We start from the raw sequence: 23,838 nt of genomic DNA on the forward strand, positions 1-23,838 counted from the left end.
TGGAACTGTACAGCAAGGAAACCTTGTAGGATTTTGGTCAAGCTGGTGTATTTAGACCAGCTTGAACTGGTTAGTGAGGGAACTACAGTTTATCTGGTCCAAAAGGCAGCAGTAGCACAACTTAAAGCGAAACAATGCTGGCTGATGTATTTTGTGTTTTCTTGAGTACGAGACATTTTATAGACAAATGTGAAAGGTGCTCTTTAAAGTGAAATCACTGAATACATTTCACTGACAGGTATCTTACCTACACAAAGTTTTCTTCTCTTGTGGAAAACATTTAAACATTTTCCTACGTCCATTTCCAAAGCAGTTTGCCCAATTTTTCCTATCGCTAAGGGCGAAAAATTCACTGATCATTTTGACATAGAAATATTTTCTGTAAAAAGGTTTTATCTCATTACTACGTCTGATAAATCTTTATTTTTTTTTCAAGAAGTAGGACGAATTAGTGTAAATTAACCCGTTTTGCGTGTATCTACTCTGTCTCTGCAGGCCGGGACATGGCAAACACGACCTTACCCGGGTATCCCCCTCACGTTCCCCCAACAGGCCAAGGCAGCTACCCGACCTCGACACTCGCTGGAATGGTTCCTGGTGAGTTGAAGACGGCATCACCGTTTCCCGCTATCATTAGGGTCGAATATGGTGTGGTGTCACCCTCGAAATGGAAATGTGTAGAAGCCGTAAAGCAGGGTGAGGAGATGTTAATGGTGACTTATGCAGAGAGGTGAAGAATATTGATTTCTATGTGCAATGAAAACAGTAAAAAGACATAAATCATCACAGCAATGGCTCTAAACATAGAAGCGGTGAGCAAGGAATATTTTCGATGGGAAAGAAAAAAACACGCTTAACGAATGGCTACAACAACAACACAATCAATGGCTCCATCTATAGAAACACAGAGTGATGGGTACTTTCCTTACTAAGGAGTACAATGGCTCAATCCGGGAAAAAGACGGAGCCAAACTATGCCAGTCAGACTTTTTATCAGCAAACTAAATTGGAGACAAAAGAAATGGCAGGACATTGGTCCAAAAATATTTAGGGGGGGGGAAAAACCTGGGTTTGCTGAAAGAAATAAGTCAGCGGCTCAGTTTACAAAAATGACACATAAACATATGAGGGATGACTCAGGAACACTTTCTATGGGGACGAAAACAAGAAATACGCAAAGTTAGTTGCAGCACTGGGTCCTTCAGTCGCTCAGCTTATAAAGTTTCAAACACAGAAGAAATGAATCAGAGGTACTTTCTATGGAGGAGAAAAACAGAGAGTGCACAAAGTGAGTGGAAGCACTGACTGAGGCGAGGAATTTACAATACATTTTAATGTTCCATCAACAAAAAGACTATTTCTTTACGGGTTAGGGATGGGCTGTTATATTTTTTTCTACCTTTTGGTTTAATGATATAATTTGATTTGTTCTTGCATATCCTTCATGCCGAATGAATTAACCTACCATCAAAGTGAAGGAAGAAAAAAAAACCCATCAGGGTAAATTTACTCTTTTGAAATCAATAGATTTTACATTTACCAACATACTCCTGCAAACAGCAACGTCCATTTAACAGCTGACAGTAAAAACGAAGCAAACCGCTCCCAGTCGCAGTCTACATTTATGTTTGGATTATAGACGATGAAGCCGGTAAATCACACGGGAGGAAGAGAAGCCAGACAGACCTGCTTTTACTTTCCATTTGTTCTTCTGTGGCAAGCAGCAAAAGATGAGCACCTTAATCCTATGGCTTGTGGTTTTGTGTCATAACCGATTCGTCCTACACACAGCGGCTAATTTTTAGTGACAGGACCCAAACGCTGTTAAAGGAAAGCCATTTCTCACCAGCCTCGTATAAAAATCTGGCCTTTATTGTCTCATAAAAGGAAAGAAACGTGTTATACAAACGGCAACGCTCACACAGACATGTTCCAAGTTACTTCCCCTGCAATGACATCCTGCTGCAGGAAAACCTCCCGAGCTCAAACCAAAGAGGCTTCAGATTGAACACGTTAAAATTCTCCAAAGAAAGGCAGCGGGATTTACGGCAACAAATCAAAAACGTATGCATGGAGCTGTTTATGACCACTCTGTATTTATTAGAGCGGCTTGAAATGTGCTGGCCGCAGAAGAAAGGGTTAGATATCCATAAATGGGACTGGGAAAGCCACCTTCAGTGTCACATCCTGTATTGTTCAGTGTTGCATAACTTAAGTGAAATGAAAAAGAAATAAATTACTTGCTTGACTGGGTGCACACTGATGGCTATCACTCTCGGCCTCAAATTGCGTCCTGTTTTGAATGACGAGAGATGAGTGCGTGTGAAGTGGCATGGGCTTCGACGTATTGAAATGCTAATTGATTTGTTGTTTTGTTTTGCAGGGAGTGAGTTTTCGGGGAACCCCTACAGTCATCCGCAGTATACGACCTACAACGAAGCCTGGCGATTCAGCAATCCAGCATTACTAAGTGAGTAGTGTTTGATGAGACGTAAATGACTGACAAACTTGTCTCAGTGGCGTTGGTTAGAGTTGCAGCGTACCAGCTGCCGTACCAGTCCAGCAGGTTACGAATAAGTGATCCAGCAATCGTAAACCCCTAATTTATCGTTTTAAGACAGATGGAGTCTTTATCGCTAGATGTCCTCATCCGTAGAGTTTTAAAAGGCACAATAGAACTGTCTGTTTCTGCAGAGCTACAAAATATGATGTAATATATAAAGGACTTTGTGAATAAGATTTGTTTCATTATTTCTGTATGCTTATGCTACAGCAAAACTGGGATATTCATTGTTGCTTTCTGTAGGGTTTTAACCAAAGGAGCTCCAGTGTTAAATGATATTAAATCCAGCCCTCAGACAAGGATATAATATTAAGTTTACAAGAATGAACAGAGATTTTGTCAGCGGTTTTGTAAATCACCGACAATTTGTTTAAGTAATTGTTCAGTATTCAGACTTATTAAATTGCTATACTTAGAAAGTTTTCAGACCCCTCTAGCAACTTCTTTTTAAAAAAAAAAAAAAAAAAAAAAAGCAGCTAGGTACTTTTTCCTGGTTATTAGAAACGTTTGGATAAATATGATTTCTCAGACGCTCTCCAAAAAGGGCAAGACTAGAGATCATTCAGTCCAAGTAAAGAAAAAGACTTGCCAGCATCTGCATCAGAGCAGTTATTAAAAAGCATAAAACAACTGGAGCTATGATAAACAAAATCGAGTGAGGACTGAAGTTTATCTGGCCATTGTCAGATAAAAAATAAAATAGCATCAACAGCAAGGATAATTATCTATAACTCTTATATAAGGGTAAAGCAGTTTATTGTACGCATCATTCATGGTCATTTATTTGGTAAATGGCAGTGAAAGCTGTAATTTGTTGTTTCAAATGGTTCATTCTTCTGTTAACTTTCAGGTTCCCCTTATTATTATAGTGCCGCATCGAGAGGCTCCGCCCCTCCCACTGCTGCCACTGCCTATGACCGTCACTAGTTACCATGGAAACCAAATCAACCTGCAGGACCACGGCCTCAGCCTCCATATTGCCCAGGTGTGAAGAACACGGTCCGCTGGACACTGAGCAAAAAGCGCATAAAATGTCCCAGACTAAAAAAAAATAAAAAGAATAACAAAAACAGAAGAGAAAATTCACGGATTCAAGACAACCGCCATCTTCTCTCATTACTGCTTTTCTTTGGATTTTTTTTTTGTTTGTTTCTTTTTTTTGGACACCCAAAGCCAAAAAAAAACAAAAAAACAAGAAAAACACAATTATGGAACAAGTGAAAGTTTGAACCCTTGGCTAATTGCAATGGTTTAAAACAAAACAGGACTCCAGACAAAAACATCCTGAATTTATTTTCCCCACCTGTGGTCCCACTCTTTTATCCATAACAGATCAATACTGTACATTCCTTTCCTCAATGGGTCCCAGCAGGGATACTGTCCACAGCTTGAAATGTATCAGCAGTCTTTTTTTTTTCTCTCCCTTTTTACCCCCCTCCTTTTGCCATTTGTCTCCCACTCAAATCAAATCGCAATGCACAGAGATCAAGGGAGATGAGCAGCAACCCGCGCAGGCTGTGGCAGTTGTTTTTCCAGTCCATCTGAGCAGGCACTGACCAAACATCCAGCATGAGTGGAAGAAAAAATAAAAATAAAAAATCAATCGCTTTTGATGCCGTGAGAAGATTAGGACATGTTTTCTGTGAGACACAATCAAGATGTAAAAATGAAAAATGAAATAAACACCTGTTTGGAAAAATAGCGGGAGCCATGTTATTATAGCACCGTGGCTCACTATTTGCAAGGTTTCCAGTTAAAATATTTTTTTTATTTCACTTTTTTTTATAATTTGTACAGACTGATTTGCAGACTGCTTGGCTAATGTTTGACTTGTTCTCTATTTGTCAGGAAGGTAATCAGGCAAAACCTTTTGAGTGTTTTATTTTTGTGTTAAGTTTGCACTATTTTGGAGGTTTGCAACACTGGACTGTGGTTATGCAGAAAAACTAAATGTGCATATTTGTTTTATGTAAAAAAAAAAAAAAAGAAAAGAAAAACTGACTGTAAGTCTTCTGCGTCTCAGTCTGTAAAGGCACTTACAGTTTTACAAAGCCCATCATCTCACTGACTTGATGTGCACTATACTACTTTATGTTCTCACTGCTTATGTTTAAGTTCATTAAGTCTTTGGCATTCAACTGCAGAAGTAAGGATATAACAGCCATTCCAAATCTAATTTGTCTGGATTCACTCTGATTGGATGATTCTGACATCGAAAAGCAGGGTGACAATTTCAACTATAAATGCCTTAAACATGTGCCCTCCTAACTTTAACTCCCGCATGTTTCAGGACAAGTAATTTTTTTTTTTTTTTTTCAGCAAAGCTGGAATCATTTTTTTTCTTCATCTGTCAAGTGAATGTATTTGCGTTTGCCAAAGACTTAGTTCTTTTTAATGTTAATTTACAGGCCGCCAATATGCATCATGAGAGCAGTATTATTATTATTATTATTATTATTATTATTATTATTATTATTATTATTATTATTGGTACTATTATAATTATTGTTATTAGAAAAGCCCACAATGGTCACGAGGAAAATTATATGTATAAATTCTATGCAGTGCAAAGATGGTCATCATATGCATATTCAGCTGTAAACCTAAAGGTAGGTGGAGTTTATTTAATGTTATGTTATTTACAATTCGTTCATTTTGTAGAAGCATTTTGTGTGTGCGTATGCGGGTGTGTGCGTGTGTGGGGACAAGGTTATGCGTGAGTGTGTGAGTGTGTGCGTGTGTGCGTGTGTGTGTGTGTGTGTGTGTGTGTGTGTGTGTGTGTGTGTGTGTGTGTGTGTGTGTGTGTGTGTGTGTGCGATATGAAGACACTTCTCTGTATATACAGTAAGGAAAAACTGTCTTTCATGTTCATGGGTATTATCACTTTCATTATGCCGGTATCACTTGTACAATAATAAAAGTGTCTGAAATCTTTTATGCAAAACGACTTGTGTGACGTGTCTGACTGAAGCAATCAGATAAATATATCCAATCAGGAATGGTCTCCATACTGATGATTCAGCTGATAGATCCAGTCTCTATTTCTGTTACTGTAGATGATGATGATTATTTAAATAAAAGTGACAAAAAGTCAGTTTATGGTAGACAAGGTGCACAAGGTATGTGAAGCCAAATTGAGGGTTGGGAAATCGGGGGGAGGGGGGAGGTGGGGCACCACACCCAAAACTGCAGATGAGTTGAAGGCAACATTTAAAGCACTTTGACCTCATCATAGCCACAGGCTGATCACTTCCATGCAACTCTGTATTTATCCAGTAATTGATGCAAAAAGAGTCCATACCTTGCAGAAGATCTAAATTTTGTTTTAATATAGTTGCAAGCTATAATCATGAAAACTCAGACTTGAAATGTATAATTCTATCCAATGAATCAGTATGAGTTTCACTTTCTGAATTGAATTACTGAAAGAAATCAACTTTCTAATGATTTTTTTTTTTTAATGGATTTCTGGATTTCTTTTTTTCTTTTTATTATTGTTAGATTATGATTACCACAGTAATGATAATGTCTTTTCAAATCAGCGATTGTTTCTGGACATAAACGCACAGCAAGATTCCAAACCTAAAAATACTTTATAGAGTCAGTGAACTGTAAAACATCCTTCAAATAAAATATTTTAATGCAGAGGTCTTATCTCATCATAAAACAAGTTGGAAAATGTACCCTTTAATTTGAGCTCATCTGATAAGCAGGGGAGGAAAATACCTTGAATAAAATGCTTTAACAGAATTGTCAGTCACACTAATTGGCAGTCTGAACAATTCCTTAAAAATAAAAAAAAGCAACAGAAGCTTTATTGTGATTTATTGTGATCTCCAGTTTATATTTTAAGGTAGTACTAGTTACTAGAAACCTGTAAGTTATTAATCAATAACTTGTGGAACAGAAAACGTCATTTGTTGCCCATTTGAAGGAGAATTTTGTTTTTCAAACCATAAAAAGGTAAAATCACTTTTACAATATGTGCTTTATGTCGTCTGACTTTAAGAATCAGAATTAGAGAAGGATGCTTTTGTTCATTTTTAACAAAAGGAAATATTTTTAAAAATGTGGCATGACCCCTTTCTTCTAAATCTGCCAAACACCAAAGTCCAGAAGTAATCTGATTGGTCAGCTGAGTCCACCTGTGTGTAATTTACTTTCAGCATAAATCCAGGTGTTATGTAAAGGACTCAAAGGTTTGTTGCTGGATATTAGTGAACAAAAGCATCGTCAAGACCAAGGAACTCATGAGACAGGTTGCTGGTAAGAAGCTTAGATTAGAATTTGATTAGACGGTAATATCCCAATCCTTCAGCATCTCATAGATGACTGTTCAGTTCAACATCTGAAAAATCAAGAGTCTGGCAACTGCACACAAATGTGAGTCTACCCAGACAAGGCCACTGTCTTCCTGTCTGATTCTCATCGCCCTTCAGCGCTCGGTCTGATTTCCCCCATTGAGCTGGATTTGTCAGGATGAATTTCAGAAGGATTTGTGAACAGTGATGCAGTTTTTCTACACTGATTTTGAATCCTGATCTGTCTATAGCTGCAGTTGGATAATATCAGTGGAGGAAGTGAACATTCAGTCATTCAGTTCAAGTTGGCCATGCTTCTAAAACTTCACCAATTAAAGTCGCTAGCAAAGATATCATGTCCCCTCTCGTTTACAGCCGTCTTGTTCAGCTTGGCACTTATGGTTGTTTACAACACACGCAACTTCCGGTAAGCTTCATCGTTACATACATTCTGTCCAAATGTTAGAAATTCGGTAAAGTTATATCCATTTGTTCAAAGCTTCAACAGAGTACAAGCCTTCAGCAGACAATCTTTTCTCAATAGACCCTCTGCTGAAGCAGAGCATAAAACAAGAGGCTAGTTTTACCAGGTTATGCCACTCCCTAAACTGACAGGCCTGGCATGAAGAGTATTAAACAAAGAAGAAGCCAAAATCACCATGTTAACTGGAGGAGCTACAGATATGCACAGCTCAGGTGGGAGAATCTCTCGACAGGATAATTAACGGTTGTGGAAGATTGCAAACCTGGCTTTAATGGAAGATTGGTAAAGAGAAAGTCAATGTTCAAAGAAACGCAAAAGAAGTCATGAAATTGAATGAGCCATGTTGGCAAGCACAGTTCTGGCCAGATAAGACCAAAATGTTTTCCTTTCGTCTTCCTCAGAGCTGTACGACTTTGAAAAATCTTGCAATTGTGTCATCACAATGTTTTTCTCAACATTTTTTTCTCTAAAGTAACTAAACATTGAGGGATTTCAAAACTGAACATGTCAATGTGGGAGCTTATATTTTGCTCCCATTCTGAATCCTCATTCCCAGTACGCTGTAATGTGCACAGATTGATTCCTTTACGGCTTTCAGCTACATTCTACAGCCAAAACCTCTTTGTGTGAATCGCCTATTCTTAAATAAATTAATAAAGTGAGCAGTGTCTACAAATTTAGCTTCAGATGACAGATAACTGCATCTGTATTGTTCAAAATACACACATTGCCTTCTGAGGTATAAAGATCACACAGTGGAGAGAAAGAGACTACAGTGAGAATGCCTCTGAATGTTTTCTCCATGATTTGGATCACTGAGCAGCACATAAAGTGTTTAACCTCTCCCCGCTTTGTAAAGCTGAATTAATTTTTCTAGCACTGTGCCTGAATTCAATTTGTGCCAAGTTGCAAGGGAGAGATTTATGCATAAAATCCCTCTCAGAGCTTCTTTTCGCTCTTCCTTTGCTCCGTAATCCCTCTGCCACTGCCACCTTGTGTGATTTAGTTATATCATTATTGATTTATGACAAGTGGACACTGTTTTGATTAGAGCTTTGTGATTTGCAAAGAATTTGGGCAGAGTGAGTACATGATAAAGTGGCACGTACATTAGAATTTATGTCAGCAGGCGGAGCATTTCTTGATTAAAAATTGCTTTAAAGCTTGAAAGCGAAAGGGAGTTTGACATAATTGACCTGGGCGAATATATCATTGCTAAGCTTCAACAATAAAACAGCTTTCTTAGCAGAACTCCAAAACCTCCTCTTGCTTTGTAATTCAATTTCTCTGCCTTTTGTTTATTTCATGGCTCCCCCACGAAGCGTCAAAATCTGATATTCTGTCAGCTTCTAGCTGTCGTGTATGTTTGTCATTCACAGCTCTAGTTAGAGAGGGAGGAGGAGGAGAGGAGGAAAAATAAAAAATAAAAGAGAGAATCGGACTCTCCCTTTTTCTGCATGTGAGAATTCCCAGAAGTGGAATTATTCTATTTAGATGGAAACTTTTTGTCACTTTCCTGTCCAAATTGGCAGATCTGGCTCTCTCTTCTGAAACTAATAAACTGCAAACCTGGATGTAGCTGTCAGTCAAGCTCAAATTGAGTGCGGCATGCCAGATGACAAAGGCGTCCAACATATAAATAAATAAATACATAAATACATAATTATGTAAACTTGCTGTATGAAAAGGAGATCTCATTGGCTGTAATCGACACCTGTCTCGGTTTTTACCCGTCAAACATAAAAAAGAAAGAAAGATGCTTTTCCGTTGAATGAAATTGAATAAAACCAAACAAAGTTTGATTTAGCAGAAGATTAAATAGGGAGTTTTAAAAAAAATAACAAAATAGTAATCATCTTAATGCGCAAGTGTAGAAATCTTGATTTATTGCTTACTTTAGATAAGAAGCTTTAATTTATTTGAAAGAAATGTGTGTTTTTTAACTTTCCTGCTTCATCTAACTATATCCACATTTTTTTAAAGCCCCAGAGCTAACAGAGATTAATGCTTTACTTCTAAACTGATTCGCGGTAATTACATTTATGAGTGGACTCCATTCTACATATTGCTTCTGAAGTAATTGAATCATTAGGACTAAAAGTTGCACCACATGAAAACACTTACATTTGGCAGGATCTTAAAAATGTGCATTATACAAAAACCAAATAGGTACTATGAAGAAAACATTAGTATAGATTGTTTTTACGTTAAATATTTATTTTCCACATAAAAGTATTCTTATGTCTTTTGTCACTTTACAAAATACAGTGGTTATACGATGCAAAATATGCACAAGTAATGCTTGGTTATTAACTGCAAGGAAGATGACTCATTGTTTTTCAAATGGAAAACAAATAAAAATCTGAAAAGTGGCGTGCACATGCACAATACCCTGTAGAACCACCTTTAGCTGTAATTTTTGAATCTCTACCAGCTTCACTCATCTCTGGACCGCTTATGAAATGTATGCCTGCTTTTCTTGCCCACTCAATTGATGTAGGTCTAGACTTCAACTATCCCATTCCAACAACCAAATATGATTTAATCTCAACCACTATATTTTAGCTCTGGCTCTCTGTATGATCAGGGTCATTGTCCTGATGTAAAATAAAACTTTGGTCCCGTCTCAAATCTTTTGCACTCTGTAACAGGTTATCTCTCATTCTTACCATCAACTTTGACCAGCTTCCCTTTTCTCTGCTAAAGAAAAGTACCTCCACTGCACAACACCACACTCACCACCTGTAGGCATCTTTCATTACATTTTAAAGCTAACCAGATAAAAAAAAAAAGTCTGAATCTCTAATCACATGTGTTTAAATGTAGTTTTGTCAGCAATTAGAAGCTGTCAGGTGTCCTAACTGAGAAGCTCTTCATGCATAACACCAAACCACACCTTTTATCTCACTGCTGACCTTTCGGGCCGCTCCGCACTAACACTGAAACGCTCTTTCTGTGTGATTTATACAGTGGTTCTGCAAATACGCCGACTGCAGCTGAATTATAATTTGGTTACTGGTGTGTCAAATGTACAATAAATCCTCAGGATGTTATCATTTGTCCAGACACCCGAAGTAGACGTTGGAAAAGAGAGAGAGAGAGAGAGAGAGAGAGAGAGAGAGAGAGAGAGAAAGAGGAGAGAGAGAAAGAGGAGAGAGAATATGAAAATGCATTTCACGTCTTCATATTATCTGAGTGTCATCTGAGCTGCGGTTTGTGAAAAGAGGGAATGGATCTGCTGCTTTATGTGCTGTATCTAATTGGATGTAGCAATATATAATATGATTCCTCCAGTATCCATCAATTCCTGTGTTAGACCTGTTTGTATGGCCGTGTCAGAGGGGCAGCCTAGCTTGTTATGATGCCTGAGCGGCAATTATGAGGTAATTTTTGACTCTCGCTGCATGAGGCCATCCAGAGGATACTCGGAGGGAGGTTCCTAATGAGTGAGCATTGATTGATTGGACATAATCGGCGCCCTGACTGACTGAAGGTGAGCGAAGGAAAACCGGGGAGAGGTTTGGACGGAGGGTGCGTTTCCAAATGAACCAAATTAGCAGCCATTAGATCTGTATAGGTGAGCGCCACACACCTCTGCCAAAACTGTGCTGGCTCAGCCTTGTGCCAGCCCCCATTTACACTTCACCAGTAAATAATTACCCTAATGGCTATTGTGTGATACATGAAGCAATTAAAAGCCTCGTACAGTGCACCTTGCTCAGTGATCCTGTCAGGTTCCACATACTGTAACAGGCACCGGTGGTCCTGGGCTGATAGTTCCTCGCTACCTGACTGGTCGGTAATGGGGATACCCTCCAAAGCAGACGGAGGAACTCGCTAATCGGCTGGAGCTGTCAGGCAGGCCTGTTTGTTTGGGAAATATTCAGAGAACGAGTGAGAAATTCAATGCAGACTGTGGCTAGATAATAGATGGAGAACCATCAACCCCCATCCTTCTTTTTTCCCCCTTCTGTAACCCCAGCTTCTCCTGTAGCTCCCCCCCAAACCCCCTCCCACCCTCCGCCTCCACACTCCCAACACCCCAGTCACTGTCAGGCCAAACACATGATGAATTGCCCTGTCAACAGAATTCATTCAGGGACCAATTAATTCAGCAGAAATGAACTAGAGCCATCAGTCGCTGAAAAACTCAGAGCAAAGAGAGCAAAGTAGCTCGCCGCTGCAGAAGGGGAGACAGTGTGAGGGTGAGGAGGAGGAGGAGGAGGAGGAGGAAGAGGAGAGAGACGGGGAGAATGAGGGAGAGGGTGCCAGGGGAGTGCAGTGGAAGTTAGCCTGACAGGAATTGGTCATTTAATGCTTTAGCGCACTGGAGACAGCCCCTGTCATAGAGGAAGCCATGACAGGACTCCCCTGGTACTTTATTTATTAATTATCCAGAGCAGCGAGGGGCATTTAACTGTCTCACTCCAGGCCTGTCAACTTGACTTCTTGTCATTTTCTTTCCACAAACAGGTCCTTTTAGAAACAATCAAAGCAGAAGGAAATGTAATTATTCACAGAGCAGATAAATATTTTTTTCTGCAACAGCTGTTGGAGTCAAATAAACATTCAATTATCTACCTCCGAGTTGTTCAAAATGTGTTACTCCGTTTGACAATGAAACAACTGATTGTCAGTGGACGACGGTGCAACAATTTTTTGTACTTTTTAAACTGAATAATGGCGTCATAAACACTCACTGCTTCATGCATTATTTGAAGTTTTCCCTCATTAAATATGTTCTCATTTTGGATAGATTTGTTGTAAATACAGAACTATGGTGTCTCACTAAATGTGGTGGTTGTTGGATGAATTGTGCTGAGGGCAAGCCCTTATTTTTGTTTATTTTTTCGCCAAACCATTTCAAAGCAAACAGTCACACTTACAGCCACAATATGTTCAGATCATGAAATAAGACACTAAATAATACTGGGTTCATGAGAATAAAGCAAAAAAGTATTATACATTTAAAAATGCATGTTTTTAAAGTTTAGATTTACTAACAGAGTAAAGAGACGCGAGGCTAAGCCTGCCACAACTTACAGAGACAGTGGATCCCATTTATTTGTGCCTCATTATTTGCAGTCTGACCTATGGTCTGATTTTTCAGTTGAACTCCAAATTATTTGCAGGAAAATCTACCAGCAGACCAACGATATCTGAAAGAAAATGCAGCTTGAGATGCTGAAGTACCTTGGCACAATTCTACTTGACATGCTATTGGTTGGCATCTGCAAAACAGCCAATCCAGGAGCACCATTCATTTTCCTTGCTGCTGATTGGCTGTACTCATTAGAGCAGCAGTAAGGAAGACTGTAGATAAAAGCACAATTTGCACTGTGCTTATTAATGCATTATAATGGTTTATTTTGCATCCGAAGATGGTCTCGAATATTAGCAGATTTTAGCTTTTCGCATTCAGTTGTAGTCCCTAACTTCCTTCAATCCTGGGGTCCTCTGTGTTTTGTTTGCCGACGCTTTCTCTGCGCACAAAACAGGGAGGCATCCTCTGCCATTTTCCAATGGAAACCTTGTTCAGGGAGCTCATGTTATGCCCCCAGTGGAATGCCACTCTGGGCAGTCAGCCAGATCAGCCATATCAAAACCAAGAGCTATTACAAAATAAAGAAGATACATTTTCTAAAATAAAAAAAAAACTTTTAAACACTGTAATTATCAATCAATACATCAAGCAAGTTTACTGGTATACCACATTTCAGCAAAGAGGCAGTTCAAAGTACTTTACATCATAAAAACACAAGAATAAGAAGTCAAAGAAACAACAGTAATTATCACCAAACCACCAGCTTTAACAAAAATTATGTTATGTAAAAAGAAAAAGACAAAACTGAGTAAACTAGAGAAAGAAAACATATTTTTACAAAATGTGTGTCCTGAATTTTCTAACTGTGGGATAATTCTATTCTATTCTATTCAAAATATTTTTTGAGTCTCAGCTTTACGTATATCTAAACGTTAATATAGAAATTGTTGTTTTTTTTAAACTGTGTAATTAATAATCGTTACAAAGCACTTCTAACTCACTCAACACGTGGAGGAGTGGCCTTCTGTTTCTCCTCAACCTGTCAGAAAGAAGCATTTGTCGCAACATTAAAGCCCGGTTTCAACAAGTGCAACAAGTGCAATTACCAGAAAGCTATCAAATATATTAAAAACACATAAGCTCTTTTGAAAAAAAACAAACAAAAAAAAACCTGTTGCAGTTTCTGTCGCACAAGAGCTTTTATTGCCCTACTGCTGATGCAGTTCTGTTTTCTGTGCTTGAAACCCAATAAGTCTGTGGTTGACCGCTGCAGTCAAAGGTTTGATCTCTCCCCATTGTGTTGTGTTGATCAAGTTTTAAATATTTGATGAAACCTTTTCTTCAGCTCATCATGCGTTCCAGTGTAACAGGAGGATGAAGAAGCAGCTGCGAAGCCGCTGACGCTATCAGATATTCCCTTCATGAGATCAAACCACAACCAAAAGCAAAAACAATGTCAATCTCCCCAAAGGCTATTACGAAGCACTTTAATGATGCAGAAAATGCAAGGAAACTTCGTGAAGAGACATGATAAATGGTATGCTGAGGGAGTTACAAACCTCAGACACCTATTTCACTGTCCTCACGTGAAAGTCCCAGTGCTTACTGAACAGCAACACCCAACTGAGAACTGACGCTCCCTCAAGTTTGAAACAAAGCCGACACAATCCGGAGGAAGCCAGAAGTAAGGAGATGTGCCGCAGAATATAATTAATTAAATGAGACTAATTAGGAACATGAGAGCAGGTGCCAGGCTATGGGCTGACAGCATAGACAGCCAGACAACAGAAAGGGAGGAAGGAAAAAAAAAAAAAAAACTATGGGTAAGGGGTGTAACGTGACAAGAGGAGGGACAAAGCAACTTTCTGTGTTTTGTCACATGAAACCTCTGAGGAATATACGTGACAGAAATTGTAGACCCAGACACCATGGGGGTCTCTTCCTTTGTTCAAGACAGGTTTTCATTTCACCAAATTGAGGTTGATGCAAGCAGGAGATTTTCCTCCTCATTATGCCTGCATGTTGATTTAAAGAAAAAAAAAAATGGAACCAAATCACTGGTACATGAAGATGTGCGGAAGCTTACTGGAGACGGCACTGAAATGTCACACTTATCGACTGGTGAATGCTCTGTTTAGACTATCGCAGAATCAGCACATGGGGAAAATAAATATTTCTAATGGATTCGGGTTAGTTCAAGGCATCTCAGGAAAAAGATACATAGGTGTTCAATACATCTTTTTCTGCAGGATTTGGAGGTTTAAACATAATCTTCGACGGTATCTTCTTACATAGAAAAAGACTTTAAACTGATGGTTCACTGCATTGTGAGGCATTCGCTTCTTTCGCAAGAATGTGATTTTATAAACACAAATACCGAGATCTACCAATGGCCTAAAATGCCCGTTTTTTGGTTGTTTGTGTTTTTTTATTAAAACCTGCACTCGCAATGTCGAACCTTTCATTTTTAACCAGTCAATCAAAAACATTAAAAGAAAACATTTACATCTATGTAATAAATGTTAACATTCTTGTAGTACTCTTTATATATATAGTCGATTTGACATGCCATGTTTAATTGTTATTGTATTTCTCCGCAACACTTAACCCTTCTGCCCTGACCAATATGTTTTCTGAAGTTGTGATGTGATTAGCTCTGAAGATATGATGCTCCAACTTTTTTTTGGCATATTTTAACTAACTATCCACTTTGCTAACTGAAGGATGTAATGATGCATCCGGGTCATGAGAGAAACAAATACATTTATCTTAATACGTATTAATATGCAGAGTGAAAACCTTTTTAGCACTAGCGTAGAAGCTAACATCTGTGGTAATTCATATCTTCACTCTTGGTGGTGCAGCCAATCAGAGCCAAGGAAAAATAAATAGCGCTCCTGGATTGGTTGCTTTGCAAACACCAACCAAAAGTGTGTAGAGTAGCATTTCATATTTCAGCTTCCGAAGATATATTTGCTTTAAATCATCTTAAAAATGCTATATGAAAAACTCTGCAAATAGGTTTTCTACAAATTACTTAGAGTCACGTTCCACAGAGAAATCCATAAATGGGTGAATCCGGGAACGCTGAACCGCAAATGGGTGGGAGTATATTGTAGAGTGCCCTGACTAAAAGTGCTATATAACTTCAGTCCGTTTACCATTTAAAAATAATGAAATCTTCTTCAACATTATTGTAACTAAGAGTTGTCGGCTTGTTAGCCAAGATTTTCCAGCTTTCTAACTTCTGCTGGAATCTCTCCATAGATGCTTTGCCATTTGTTAATCAAAAAGTAGATATAAAAAAAAAAACTGAATTTCTCCAACAAAAAAACCCTTCTCCTTTTTCCTCCTATACCAACATTATAGAAAGTCCAGCTTGATCAGCCAGAGAAAGCTCAAAGGGGGCATTGCTCTATTTTATCACAATTTGCTCGCTAAGCAGTTACAAATGTGGCATGTGATGACAATAATGAGGCTTGATGTCACTTAGCCTTTGGGCTGTGTGCACAGAATAGCAAAGCAGAAAGCTGCGTCGCTGCAGGTTCTTCACTCCAACACCGAAAGGCCTTCTGCGAGCGAGGTGACAGACACCTCGGTTAGAGACTGAGCTGCCTCTCTAACAGCATTATAAATTACTGTAGATCCTATTTGTGTCAGTGGAGGCAAGTGAGGGGAAAATTCAGCATCAGCCTATTTATTCATTTACTTATTCCCTGGCTCGATCAGGCTCGCCATCTCAGAGGAAGAGCTCTGCAGAGCCATTCTGCCTGAGAACAAATGTAACATGTTTGCTGGGGGATTTATGGGCATATCATTTTAAAACCTCAGTAATGTTGGAGGCAGTAAGGCCAGAGAGGGGAAAGCTTTGAGGTACATCTGCATTTTAACACTTGATGCTACATTTTTAAACCCCCTGCTAGTTTGTGTTTAGAAAGATGCAGCTTTTAAGCTTAAAGAAAGAAAGGGTTTACGTCCATTTTGGTATGTTAACCATGTGAGTGTTTAGGAGCCCTTGATTTTGAAGTTGTAGGAGTTATTAACATACTGTTGCAAAATGTTAATGAAATTATGGATTTAGCTTTATGAAAAAAAACAAAAATAAAATTAGCTGAAACAACTTCAAATATAGCTGTTTCAGGCATTTTAGAGGCAATCTTTTGTCACAGGCTCACCTACATTAAGACTTTTTCAAAGTTTATTAGTGTTACTTGTGAAGTAGAATAAAGCAATAATAATAATAATAATAATAATAATAATAAATAATAATAATAATAATAATAATAATAATAATAATAATAATAATAATAATAATAATAATAATAATAATAATAATAATCTAAATAAAACAGCTCCACCTAAGGCAGATTGGAGTTAACATTAGTTTTCAAAGTTTGCCCCGGATTCTCAATTGAATTTAGGTCTGGACTTATTAGGTCACTCTAACAAAATGTACATGCTTTGTGCTTTATGGTTTGCCTAATCTCATCCTTACAAGGTCGCATAATAAATTATGTCGCTTTCCTTTCAAGTTGCAGCCATGTTAATTACATACGCAGCATTTTATGAATATAATAATATATATGGACATAATGAAGGGGTTCCATTTCTGACTTTTGGGAATATATAACAGGTAATAGAGAACGGTTCCAAAACAAGAAGCCTTGATTTGAAAAGACAAATGACTGCAGCTCCATGTTTCTCCGTGCAGGTCTGTTAATTTACACAACAGGCGCACAAAAAAAAGCAAGCACAGAAAAAGACACGTAACTTTAGTTTAATTATCAAGGGATGGCTTGGACTGTGCATCATCATTAGTTTGACTAAATAGCACTGGTCAGTGACTCAAGTGGTGGTAAATGGCACAATTAGCATGCTGAGCAAGGAGAGGTATGTTCAATTTGAAAGCCTTCTTTCTTAATCCATCTCCTGTGATCATGAGAACTGCTGAGCTATGGGGTTTTATGCTCAGTGACATTAATCAGGTTAATTCCAAGTAAAATGTCAACATTGTAATCAAGAATTAACACACTCCAGCAAAACATAAATGCATGTTGATAGATGCTACATTTAAATGCTCAAGAGTTTTAATCTCCTCACCTTGATTTTAACATACAGTTCCTTGTTAAAGTATTCATAACTTTTTTTTTGTACATTTTCTTATGTCACAGTAATATTTTTAAACATTTTTTGTTTGCAAAGAGAAATTGGAAATCTGTGGCATGCCCCGTTTACTCTGATACCTCTAAATGAAATCCAGTGCAACCAACTCAGTTATTTGATTACGATTTAATTGTTGGAGAAGATTAGTGTGAAAATCACCATGACAACAGTGAAACAAGGTGATGGCAGGATGATACTATGGTGCCTGGGACATTTGATAGATGAACCTCTTAAGGAGCTGGTGGGCACATGTTCCCTAAACATGCAGCCAGAAATGGAATAATTTAGACCAAAGCATATTTGTATGTTAGAATGTCTCAGTCAAAGTCAAAATATGAATTAAGTAATAATCTGTGGCAATATTTGTTCGAAGATGCCCTCTTTCTAATCTGAAAAATGAGCAGCATTTTCTTTATATTAAATTAATCCCACATATATCAGTTTTTCATTTGTGCAAAAAAAATTATAATAATAATTAAACCATGGAGTTTTCATTTAGCTCTATGAATATGAACTTATTTGTTTTATAACATAAAATTCCAAATAAAACAAGTTCACATTTCTGGTTAAACATGACCATGTGGAAAAGTTCTCCGAACCTTGAACACAATGGATTCGTTTGCAAATTTCTTCTTCGACTGGACATATTCGATTAAAAGCGATGTGGTTAGGTTAGGTTTGAAAACCTTCGTTACCAGTAAATGACTTAGGCACAGACGCCCACTGGGGAGGTGTTGACATGCTTCCTTAACATGGATCTGTTGTTCCTTGTTCTACTTTTCCCAGTGCCCCGGTGCCCTGGTGCTTAATCCCCTTGGTGCACTTGCTCTGTAGCCCCAGCAGGTGCATTAAGAATCCATAAACACAGCTGGTCCGTCTCAGCATTCAAAAATCCTCAGATGTACCCTCACTTCATCCTTCACCCCACCAAAGAGAGAGAGAGGGGGAAAAAAACTAAATTTACCCCAAATACCAGACATTGCACAACCTTAGGATGTTAGCCAATTCTTTTCTCCAGACCGAAGTGCGAGTGAAGGCTTGGTGTCACTAAATAATGAATATTGTGTTTGAGTATCGAGTAAAATGCAGAGCAACATAGTTTGATGAGATTTTCTGTTTTGTAATTTGAAAACACATCATATAAAACAGTGTTGTCAGATGAGATCTAACTTAGTGACAGTGATGTTGCATGCGGCAGTTAATCCCAAGAAAGTACTCAGATTTGTTTTTCGCAAATTTGGAAACAAATTACATTAAAATCTTTACGTTCTGCTTGGCATTATGTTGTGTAGCATGCTTGATTTTATAGTAGAAACATTTTTCTTCTACTGGTTTGTCAGAGTTGATGATGATGAACAAGCTGTTCAAGAAATGGTGAAGTGAACAATGTGGTTGTAATCCAATTACATGTAACACATTTCATGCTTGTTTAAAGGAAATCACATTTAAAAAGATCAAACTCATGAGAAAATTTTAAAAAAAAAGTTTTAATGCTCAGTGTTACTAGGCATTAAAAAAAAGAGTTTGGTATCTTATTTGCACCGATTTAAAACTCTACTTGGCTTTGCATATTTGTTTGTTAAAAGATGGTAGTCTACGCCTGCCAGGAAACGTTAGTTCTGATTGCTTCGGAAATTCACTGCTGCCGTCCTGTGATGAAAGTGGACAGAGGTTAAAACAGCTCAATGGAAGAGATAACCAGTCTTTGATCCAAACAGCCATGCAGAACCTGCAGGCAATTGCATCACAAAGTGTACTGTCAGGAATTTTGGATTTTAAATTACACCTGGTTAACCTGAAGTGAAGAGGATGAAGAGTTTGTTGGGTTTGGACAGCGGTCACGTGTTCACGATACCCGTCAGGTTTCCTAAAGTCTGCAGGCAAGCTCAAAGCCCGGGGATAAACAAACTTGCTGAACATCACTTACCAAATACAGCAGTAAAAGCTCTTATTTATGATGGGTTTTATTTCATGCACCTGTCATTCACTTTCATCTTCTGAGCTGCAGGAGTGTGAAAACAGCCTTTCCTGATCAAGATCAGTGAACAGTCTCATGTCTGCAGATGTTTGCTACGTCTACAATACACATCAGACTGCTGCCTGGAGACATGCATTTACAACAAAGTTTGGACGAATTTGGTTATAAAACATACTGTAAGTAAAATGTGCATACGATTTAGTTTCCTCTTTCTAAAGCCTCTAGAAAAGCTCTGCTTCATAAAATCTTCCAGCAAATAATCAAGAGTAGGACTAAATATCAGGAACCTCAGTTTCTGGCTGACTTTAATGTATTTAATCCATTTAATTTTTTAGCAAGTCCCAAGCATCCCTTTTGAGACCTCCTGATCCACATGAATAAAAAAAAGAGGTTTTGTCTCTGTGATTACGTCTAATGATATGACATGACTTTAATCTTCTTAATTAAATCAGGGTTGGGTTTTTTTTGCAAATCATATTTTCAGTTATTTATTAAAAACAGTAAATTGATTCTAAATATTGTTTCAAATCCCTCAGCTCTTAAAAAATTCATAAGGGTCAACTAAGAAGAGCACGAGCAAACAGAGTTGCCACCCCTTCGTAGGCTGACACTGCCTCTCAAAACACCTAAGGGGGGGAAATTACTTCCTCATTGCCAGGCTAATGGTATTCATTTCTGTTAATCTATAGCCCAGTGTTTTCCAATTTGGAGGGAGTATCCCCTCCACTGTCTATTATGCTCCAGGGCCATAGCGGCTACTTTCTCCCCCATCTTGTGGCACTTGAATTAAATAGAAGCAAGTTGATAGCTGAGAAGCACGGAGGCTAAGTGAAAGCAATTAGGACACTCCAATTCTTTGCCAGAAGATGGAGACGCAACGGCTCAGGAGAGAATTAATTTGTGTATAATGAAAGTCTTTTTTATTCACGTTTTGTTTCATGGCTCTTCTGGGCTCTTTTGTGTGAAAAGAGCTCTCCTCTTTTTAGGATGTCAGTGGGATGAAAACAAATCTGTGCTTAATAGGTCCACTGAGGAGAGAAGAGCTCTATTATAGGGACGGATGTGAAGGCTGGCTGAGGAAAAGATTCAGAACCTGAGCAAAGAATGGTCACTTCATTCCTTGTCTCTGCGGAGGTTCTAGTACTGTAATTAGAAATTGAATGTTATAATAGTTCTGATCATTACCAATTGTTTATGTAGATGGTCACTCCTTAAATGATCAGTTTATCCACGTAGGCTCACCTAACATTTTAAGACATAGGGAATAAAAAGGAAAAGGTTGGTATTCGGATTCTGATGCAAGGACTATTACACATGAGACACTGCAGTAGTTTTTCAGTATACAGAAGTAAATTTTTCTTTTTTGCTTACATAAAATCAATTATATAACCCACCCGGACTTGAAGATCAACGCCCTATAAAGAGTGTGAGAGTCACAATTTTGTAAATTTGTACTTTTGTCTATTTTGTGTGCAATATTTTCCAGTAGAACAATCTACCTCGGGATGTTTTGTACTAGCCTCCTTGTATATAAATATATTTTGGTTTTCTGTCTGTGGTGTTAAATAGTAGGGAAAAAAGATAATTGCAACCTCACAATGACCTTACTTTGACATGCCTAATAGACCAGTATTTTATGAAAACAATGATGTCTGATGGCAGCCAGCAGATCCATCAACACAGAACCAGATCAGATCAAATCCATGGCCAAGGTACAGTTGTATGGGCTCTCTTTAGTTGTGAAGTATTGGTATTGGCATCAGTGTGGCTTGGCTTGACGTTACATCTTGTATTCCATAATATAACAGACATCATAGAGCAGTAACACCGAAGCGTTATTTGCTTAAAACCACGTGTCTTCTTAAGGCATTAAAAGCGATGAAGGCAAACGAGACAAAGGTAAAATTGGTAAAATGTTCAAAGTGCTGCAAATGACATCATATTTGTGATGCAGAGACAACAGGGGTAGCAATGTTTGCTTTTCGATCATTTGGGTTTGCTTCTTAGATGTAATGCACGGGCTTTATTTTACCATTCTTACTATGCACACAAGGCTGTAACTGGAGTATTGTTCAATGAGGGGAAAAAGAAGTGGAAGAGTGGTGATCATTTTCTAATCACAAGTGTGATGGCTTTTAGACACTAAATGTTTGAGAGCAAACAATTTTCTCTCCAGCTGGTCTCTTTATAGATCATGAAAATATACTACTTAAATCAATGGGAGACATCCCACACACAATGGCAGCCCTGCTGTTCAATGATGGCTTTTGTACTGGGGATAATCTACAAAGGTCATCAATCATGTGACACGTCCTCCTCAAAACACACACACACACAAACACACACACATTGTTATGTACTCGATGGAAATAAGATGAGTTGCTGCTTCTTCACAAAAAAGAAAATGGGAGGGTCCTTTTGAAATATATGTCAGAAAAAGAAAAGAGCACGCTATCAAAACACTAAGGGAATACACTAGTCTAAGCTCCAAGGGAGTCAATAAGGCAAATTGTTCCAAATTCATTGTCGGGCATGTTGTGAGACAGGCATTTTCACAGCAAAAAACTCCCTGGTTGAGCTGGAAATGTACAATTGACCCTGTCTGCCTTTTCAAAATGGTGCAACATTATAACCTGGGGGAATGTGTTGTCATCCAAATGAGATAAGTTTATTTTCTGCAGTGTAGCATTTGTTCCATCAGGCAGGGAGGCTATAAAGCTAGCAGGATCAGTGGGGAGTCGAACTCGGCACATGTGGCGCGAACGAGGAGCCCGTTGAAAAGGTTTGGCCACCGCCCAAATCTCTCCTTCTGCCTTCTGTGCGGGCCCAGCCTTGGAAAGCAGGAGGCCACAATATTGTGAAACAAATTTCCTCTAATCTGAACGTGCTGGTCCAGGGACTCCGGTGGGAAAGCTGCTCTCATGTGCCCTTCGCCGCCTGTCCCACAGATCGGACTGGTTTATCCTTCGCTGTGCCAACACACGGCATGACGAATGAGATGTCGGCAGGAGGGGGCGGTTGGAGCGGCTGGGATCTCAGCCTCAGTCCTCGCGTAGGCCGCTCATGTGTGTTCTCAGCAGGCTAGCGCTTTGCCCCGGGGAAAGGGGGGGCTGAGCGGAGAAGGGTTGGCACAACATTGTCCAGCTCCCACCTGCATCCTCTCCGTCAACACTGATACGACTTTAACAACTTTTATTCTCTTCATTAGCCCAAGAGCAGATTAAGCGACGCTAAATACTTATATTCCTCCTTGTAAAATGCTTGAGTTGTAGCAAAATGGCTACAGATTTTATTAGCCGATCAAACAGACGAACGGTGCTGGCCGAGTCTCCTGGCTCTCCTGGTAAAAATGTGTTCTCTTTCATTGTGGAAACATAATCTGCTAATGGAAATTTCAGAAACTATTCCACCCTAGAAAGAGAGCACCTCTCACTGTATGGATAAAAATTCATACTGATTTTTATTCAAAGCAGTGATCGTAAGCACAGAATACGGGAAGAGTTGATTAGTCTTGCTCTAGCAGATTATGATTTATGGTAGCTATTCTTTAAAACTTCTATTTCAGTACGTTCCTGTTTGAACATAAATTTTGTTTCTGAAGCAAGTTTTTCTTGAAGGCTTTGTAAACCGATGCACTTCTTTCTAGAGAATACTTTTGTAATATTTACAGTACTGATGATTCTAATAACACCCTTTAAGCAGAACTTACTTGTTAAGATCTCCCCAAACAACTAAAGGTACAAGGATACAAATTGGAAAATGTGAAAAATGCTTGAAAAGTCACATGTTTTGACCAGGTTGGATCTCCATACCCCCAGTACACAAGGCAACGACTAAAGCTGGCTGGTCTGAGAACCTCATTGCTATTTTCTCACCAAACAACAACCTGAGCCAACATACTGGCTAGTCGCTATATTAGCCTATAAGAACTTCTTTACTTTTGTTTTCTTTTTCTGCTTTACAAGCTAGACAGACTTTGAAGTACATCTCCGTCTCTACCCGGCTTTCAGAAAAGGTTTCTCGTGTTCTCTCTGAAAAAGTCAACATGAGCACTGTTTAACACAAAAATGCACCCTAAGAAATGTTCCACTTACAGCAGAGCTAGTTTGAAACAAGGCGAAACAACAGAAAAGTTGACTTGTTAACACAGAGGGAAGGAGGAGGACTTGTATGGTTTCAAATGAGCAGTCTGGGGCATTTTCATGCACATTCGCGGGTGGACAGGCCCAGAGGAGGAGGTGGGGGGGAAGAGGGGTGATTTCCATAGTAACAGTCAAGTCCCCAGCTGTCATGTTTGGGCTGAGA

The 23,838-nt window shown here is 38.7% G+C and overlaps 1 protein-coding gene across 2 annotated transcripts in view; it reads left to right on the forward strand.

Moving 5' to 3' along the window:
* pax2b (paired box 2b) overlaps window positions 1-5,510 on the forward strand; it is a 112,664-nt gene extending 107,154 nt beyond the window's left edge. Inside the window, exons 9-11 of one of the 2 annotated variants that reach the window (XM_008436887.3) lie at window positions 496-597; window positions 2,384-2,470; window positions 3,433-5,510. In XM_008436887.3, coding sequence (XP_008435109.1) covers window positions 496-597; window positions 2,384-2,470; window positions 3,433-3,554 — 311 coding nt within the window. In that variant the 3' untranslated portion in view covers window positions 3,555-5,510. Of the gene's footprint in view, window positions 1-495; window positions 598-2,383; window positions 2,471-3,413 lie in introns of both variants that reach the window. The other variant, XM_008436890.3, reaches the window with a different exon arrangement.
* The last annotated feature ends 18,328 nt before the right edge of the window (window positions 5,511-23,838 follow it).

Source organism: Poecilia reticulata, chromosome 19, assembly GCF_904066995.2.
Source record: "Poecilia reticulata chromosome 19, P_reticulata-male-v2, whole genome shotgun sequence".
In the NCBI taxonomy this organism is placed as follows: Eukaryota; Metazoa; Chordata; class Actinopteri; order Cyprinodontiformes; family Poeciliidae; genus Poecilia; species Poecilia reticulata.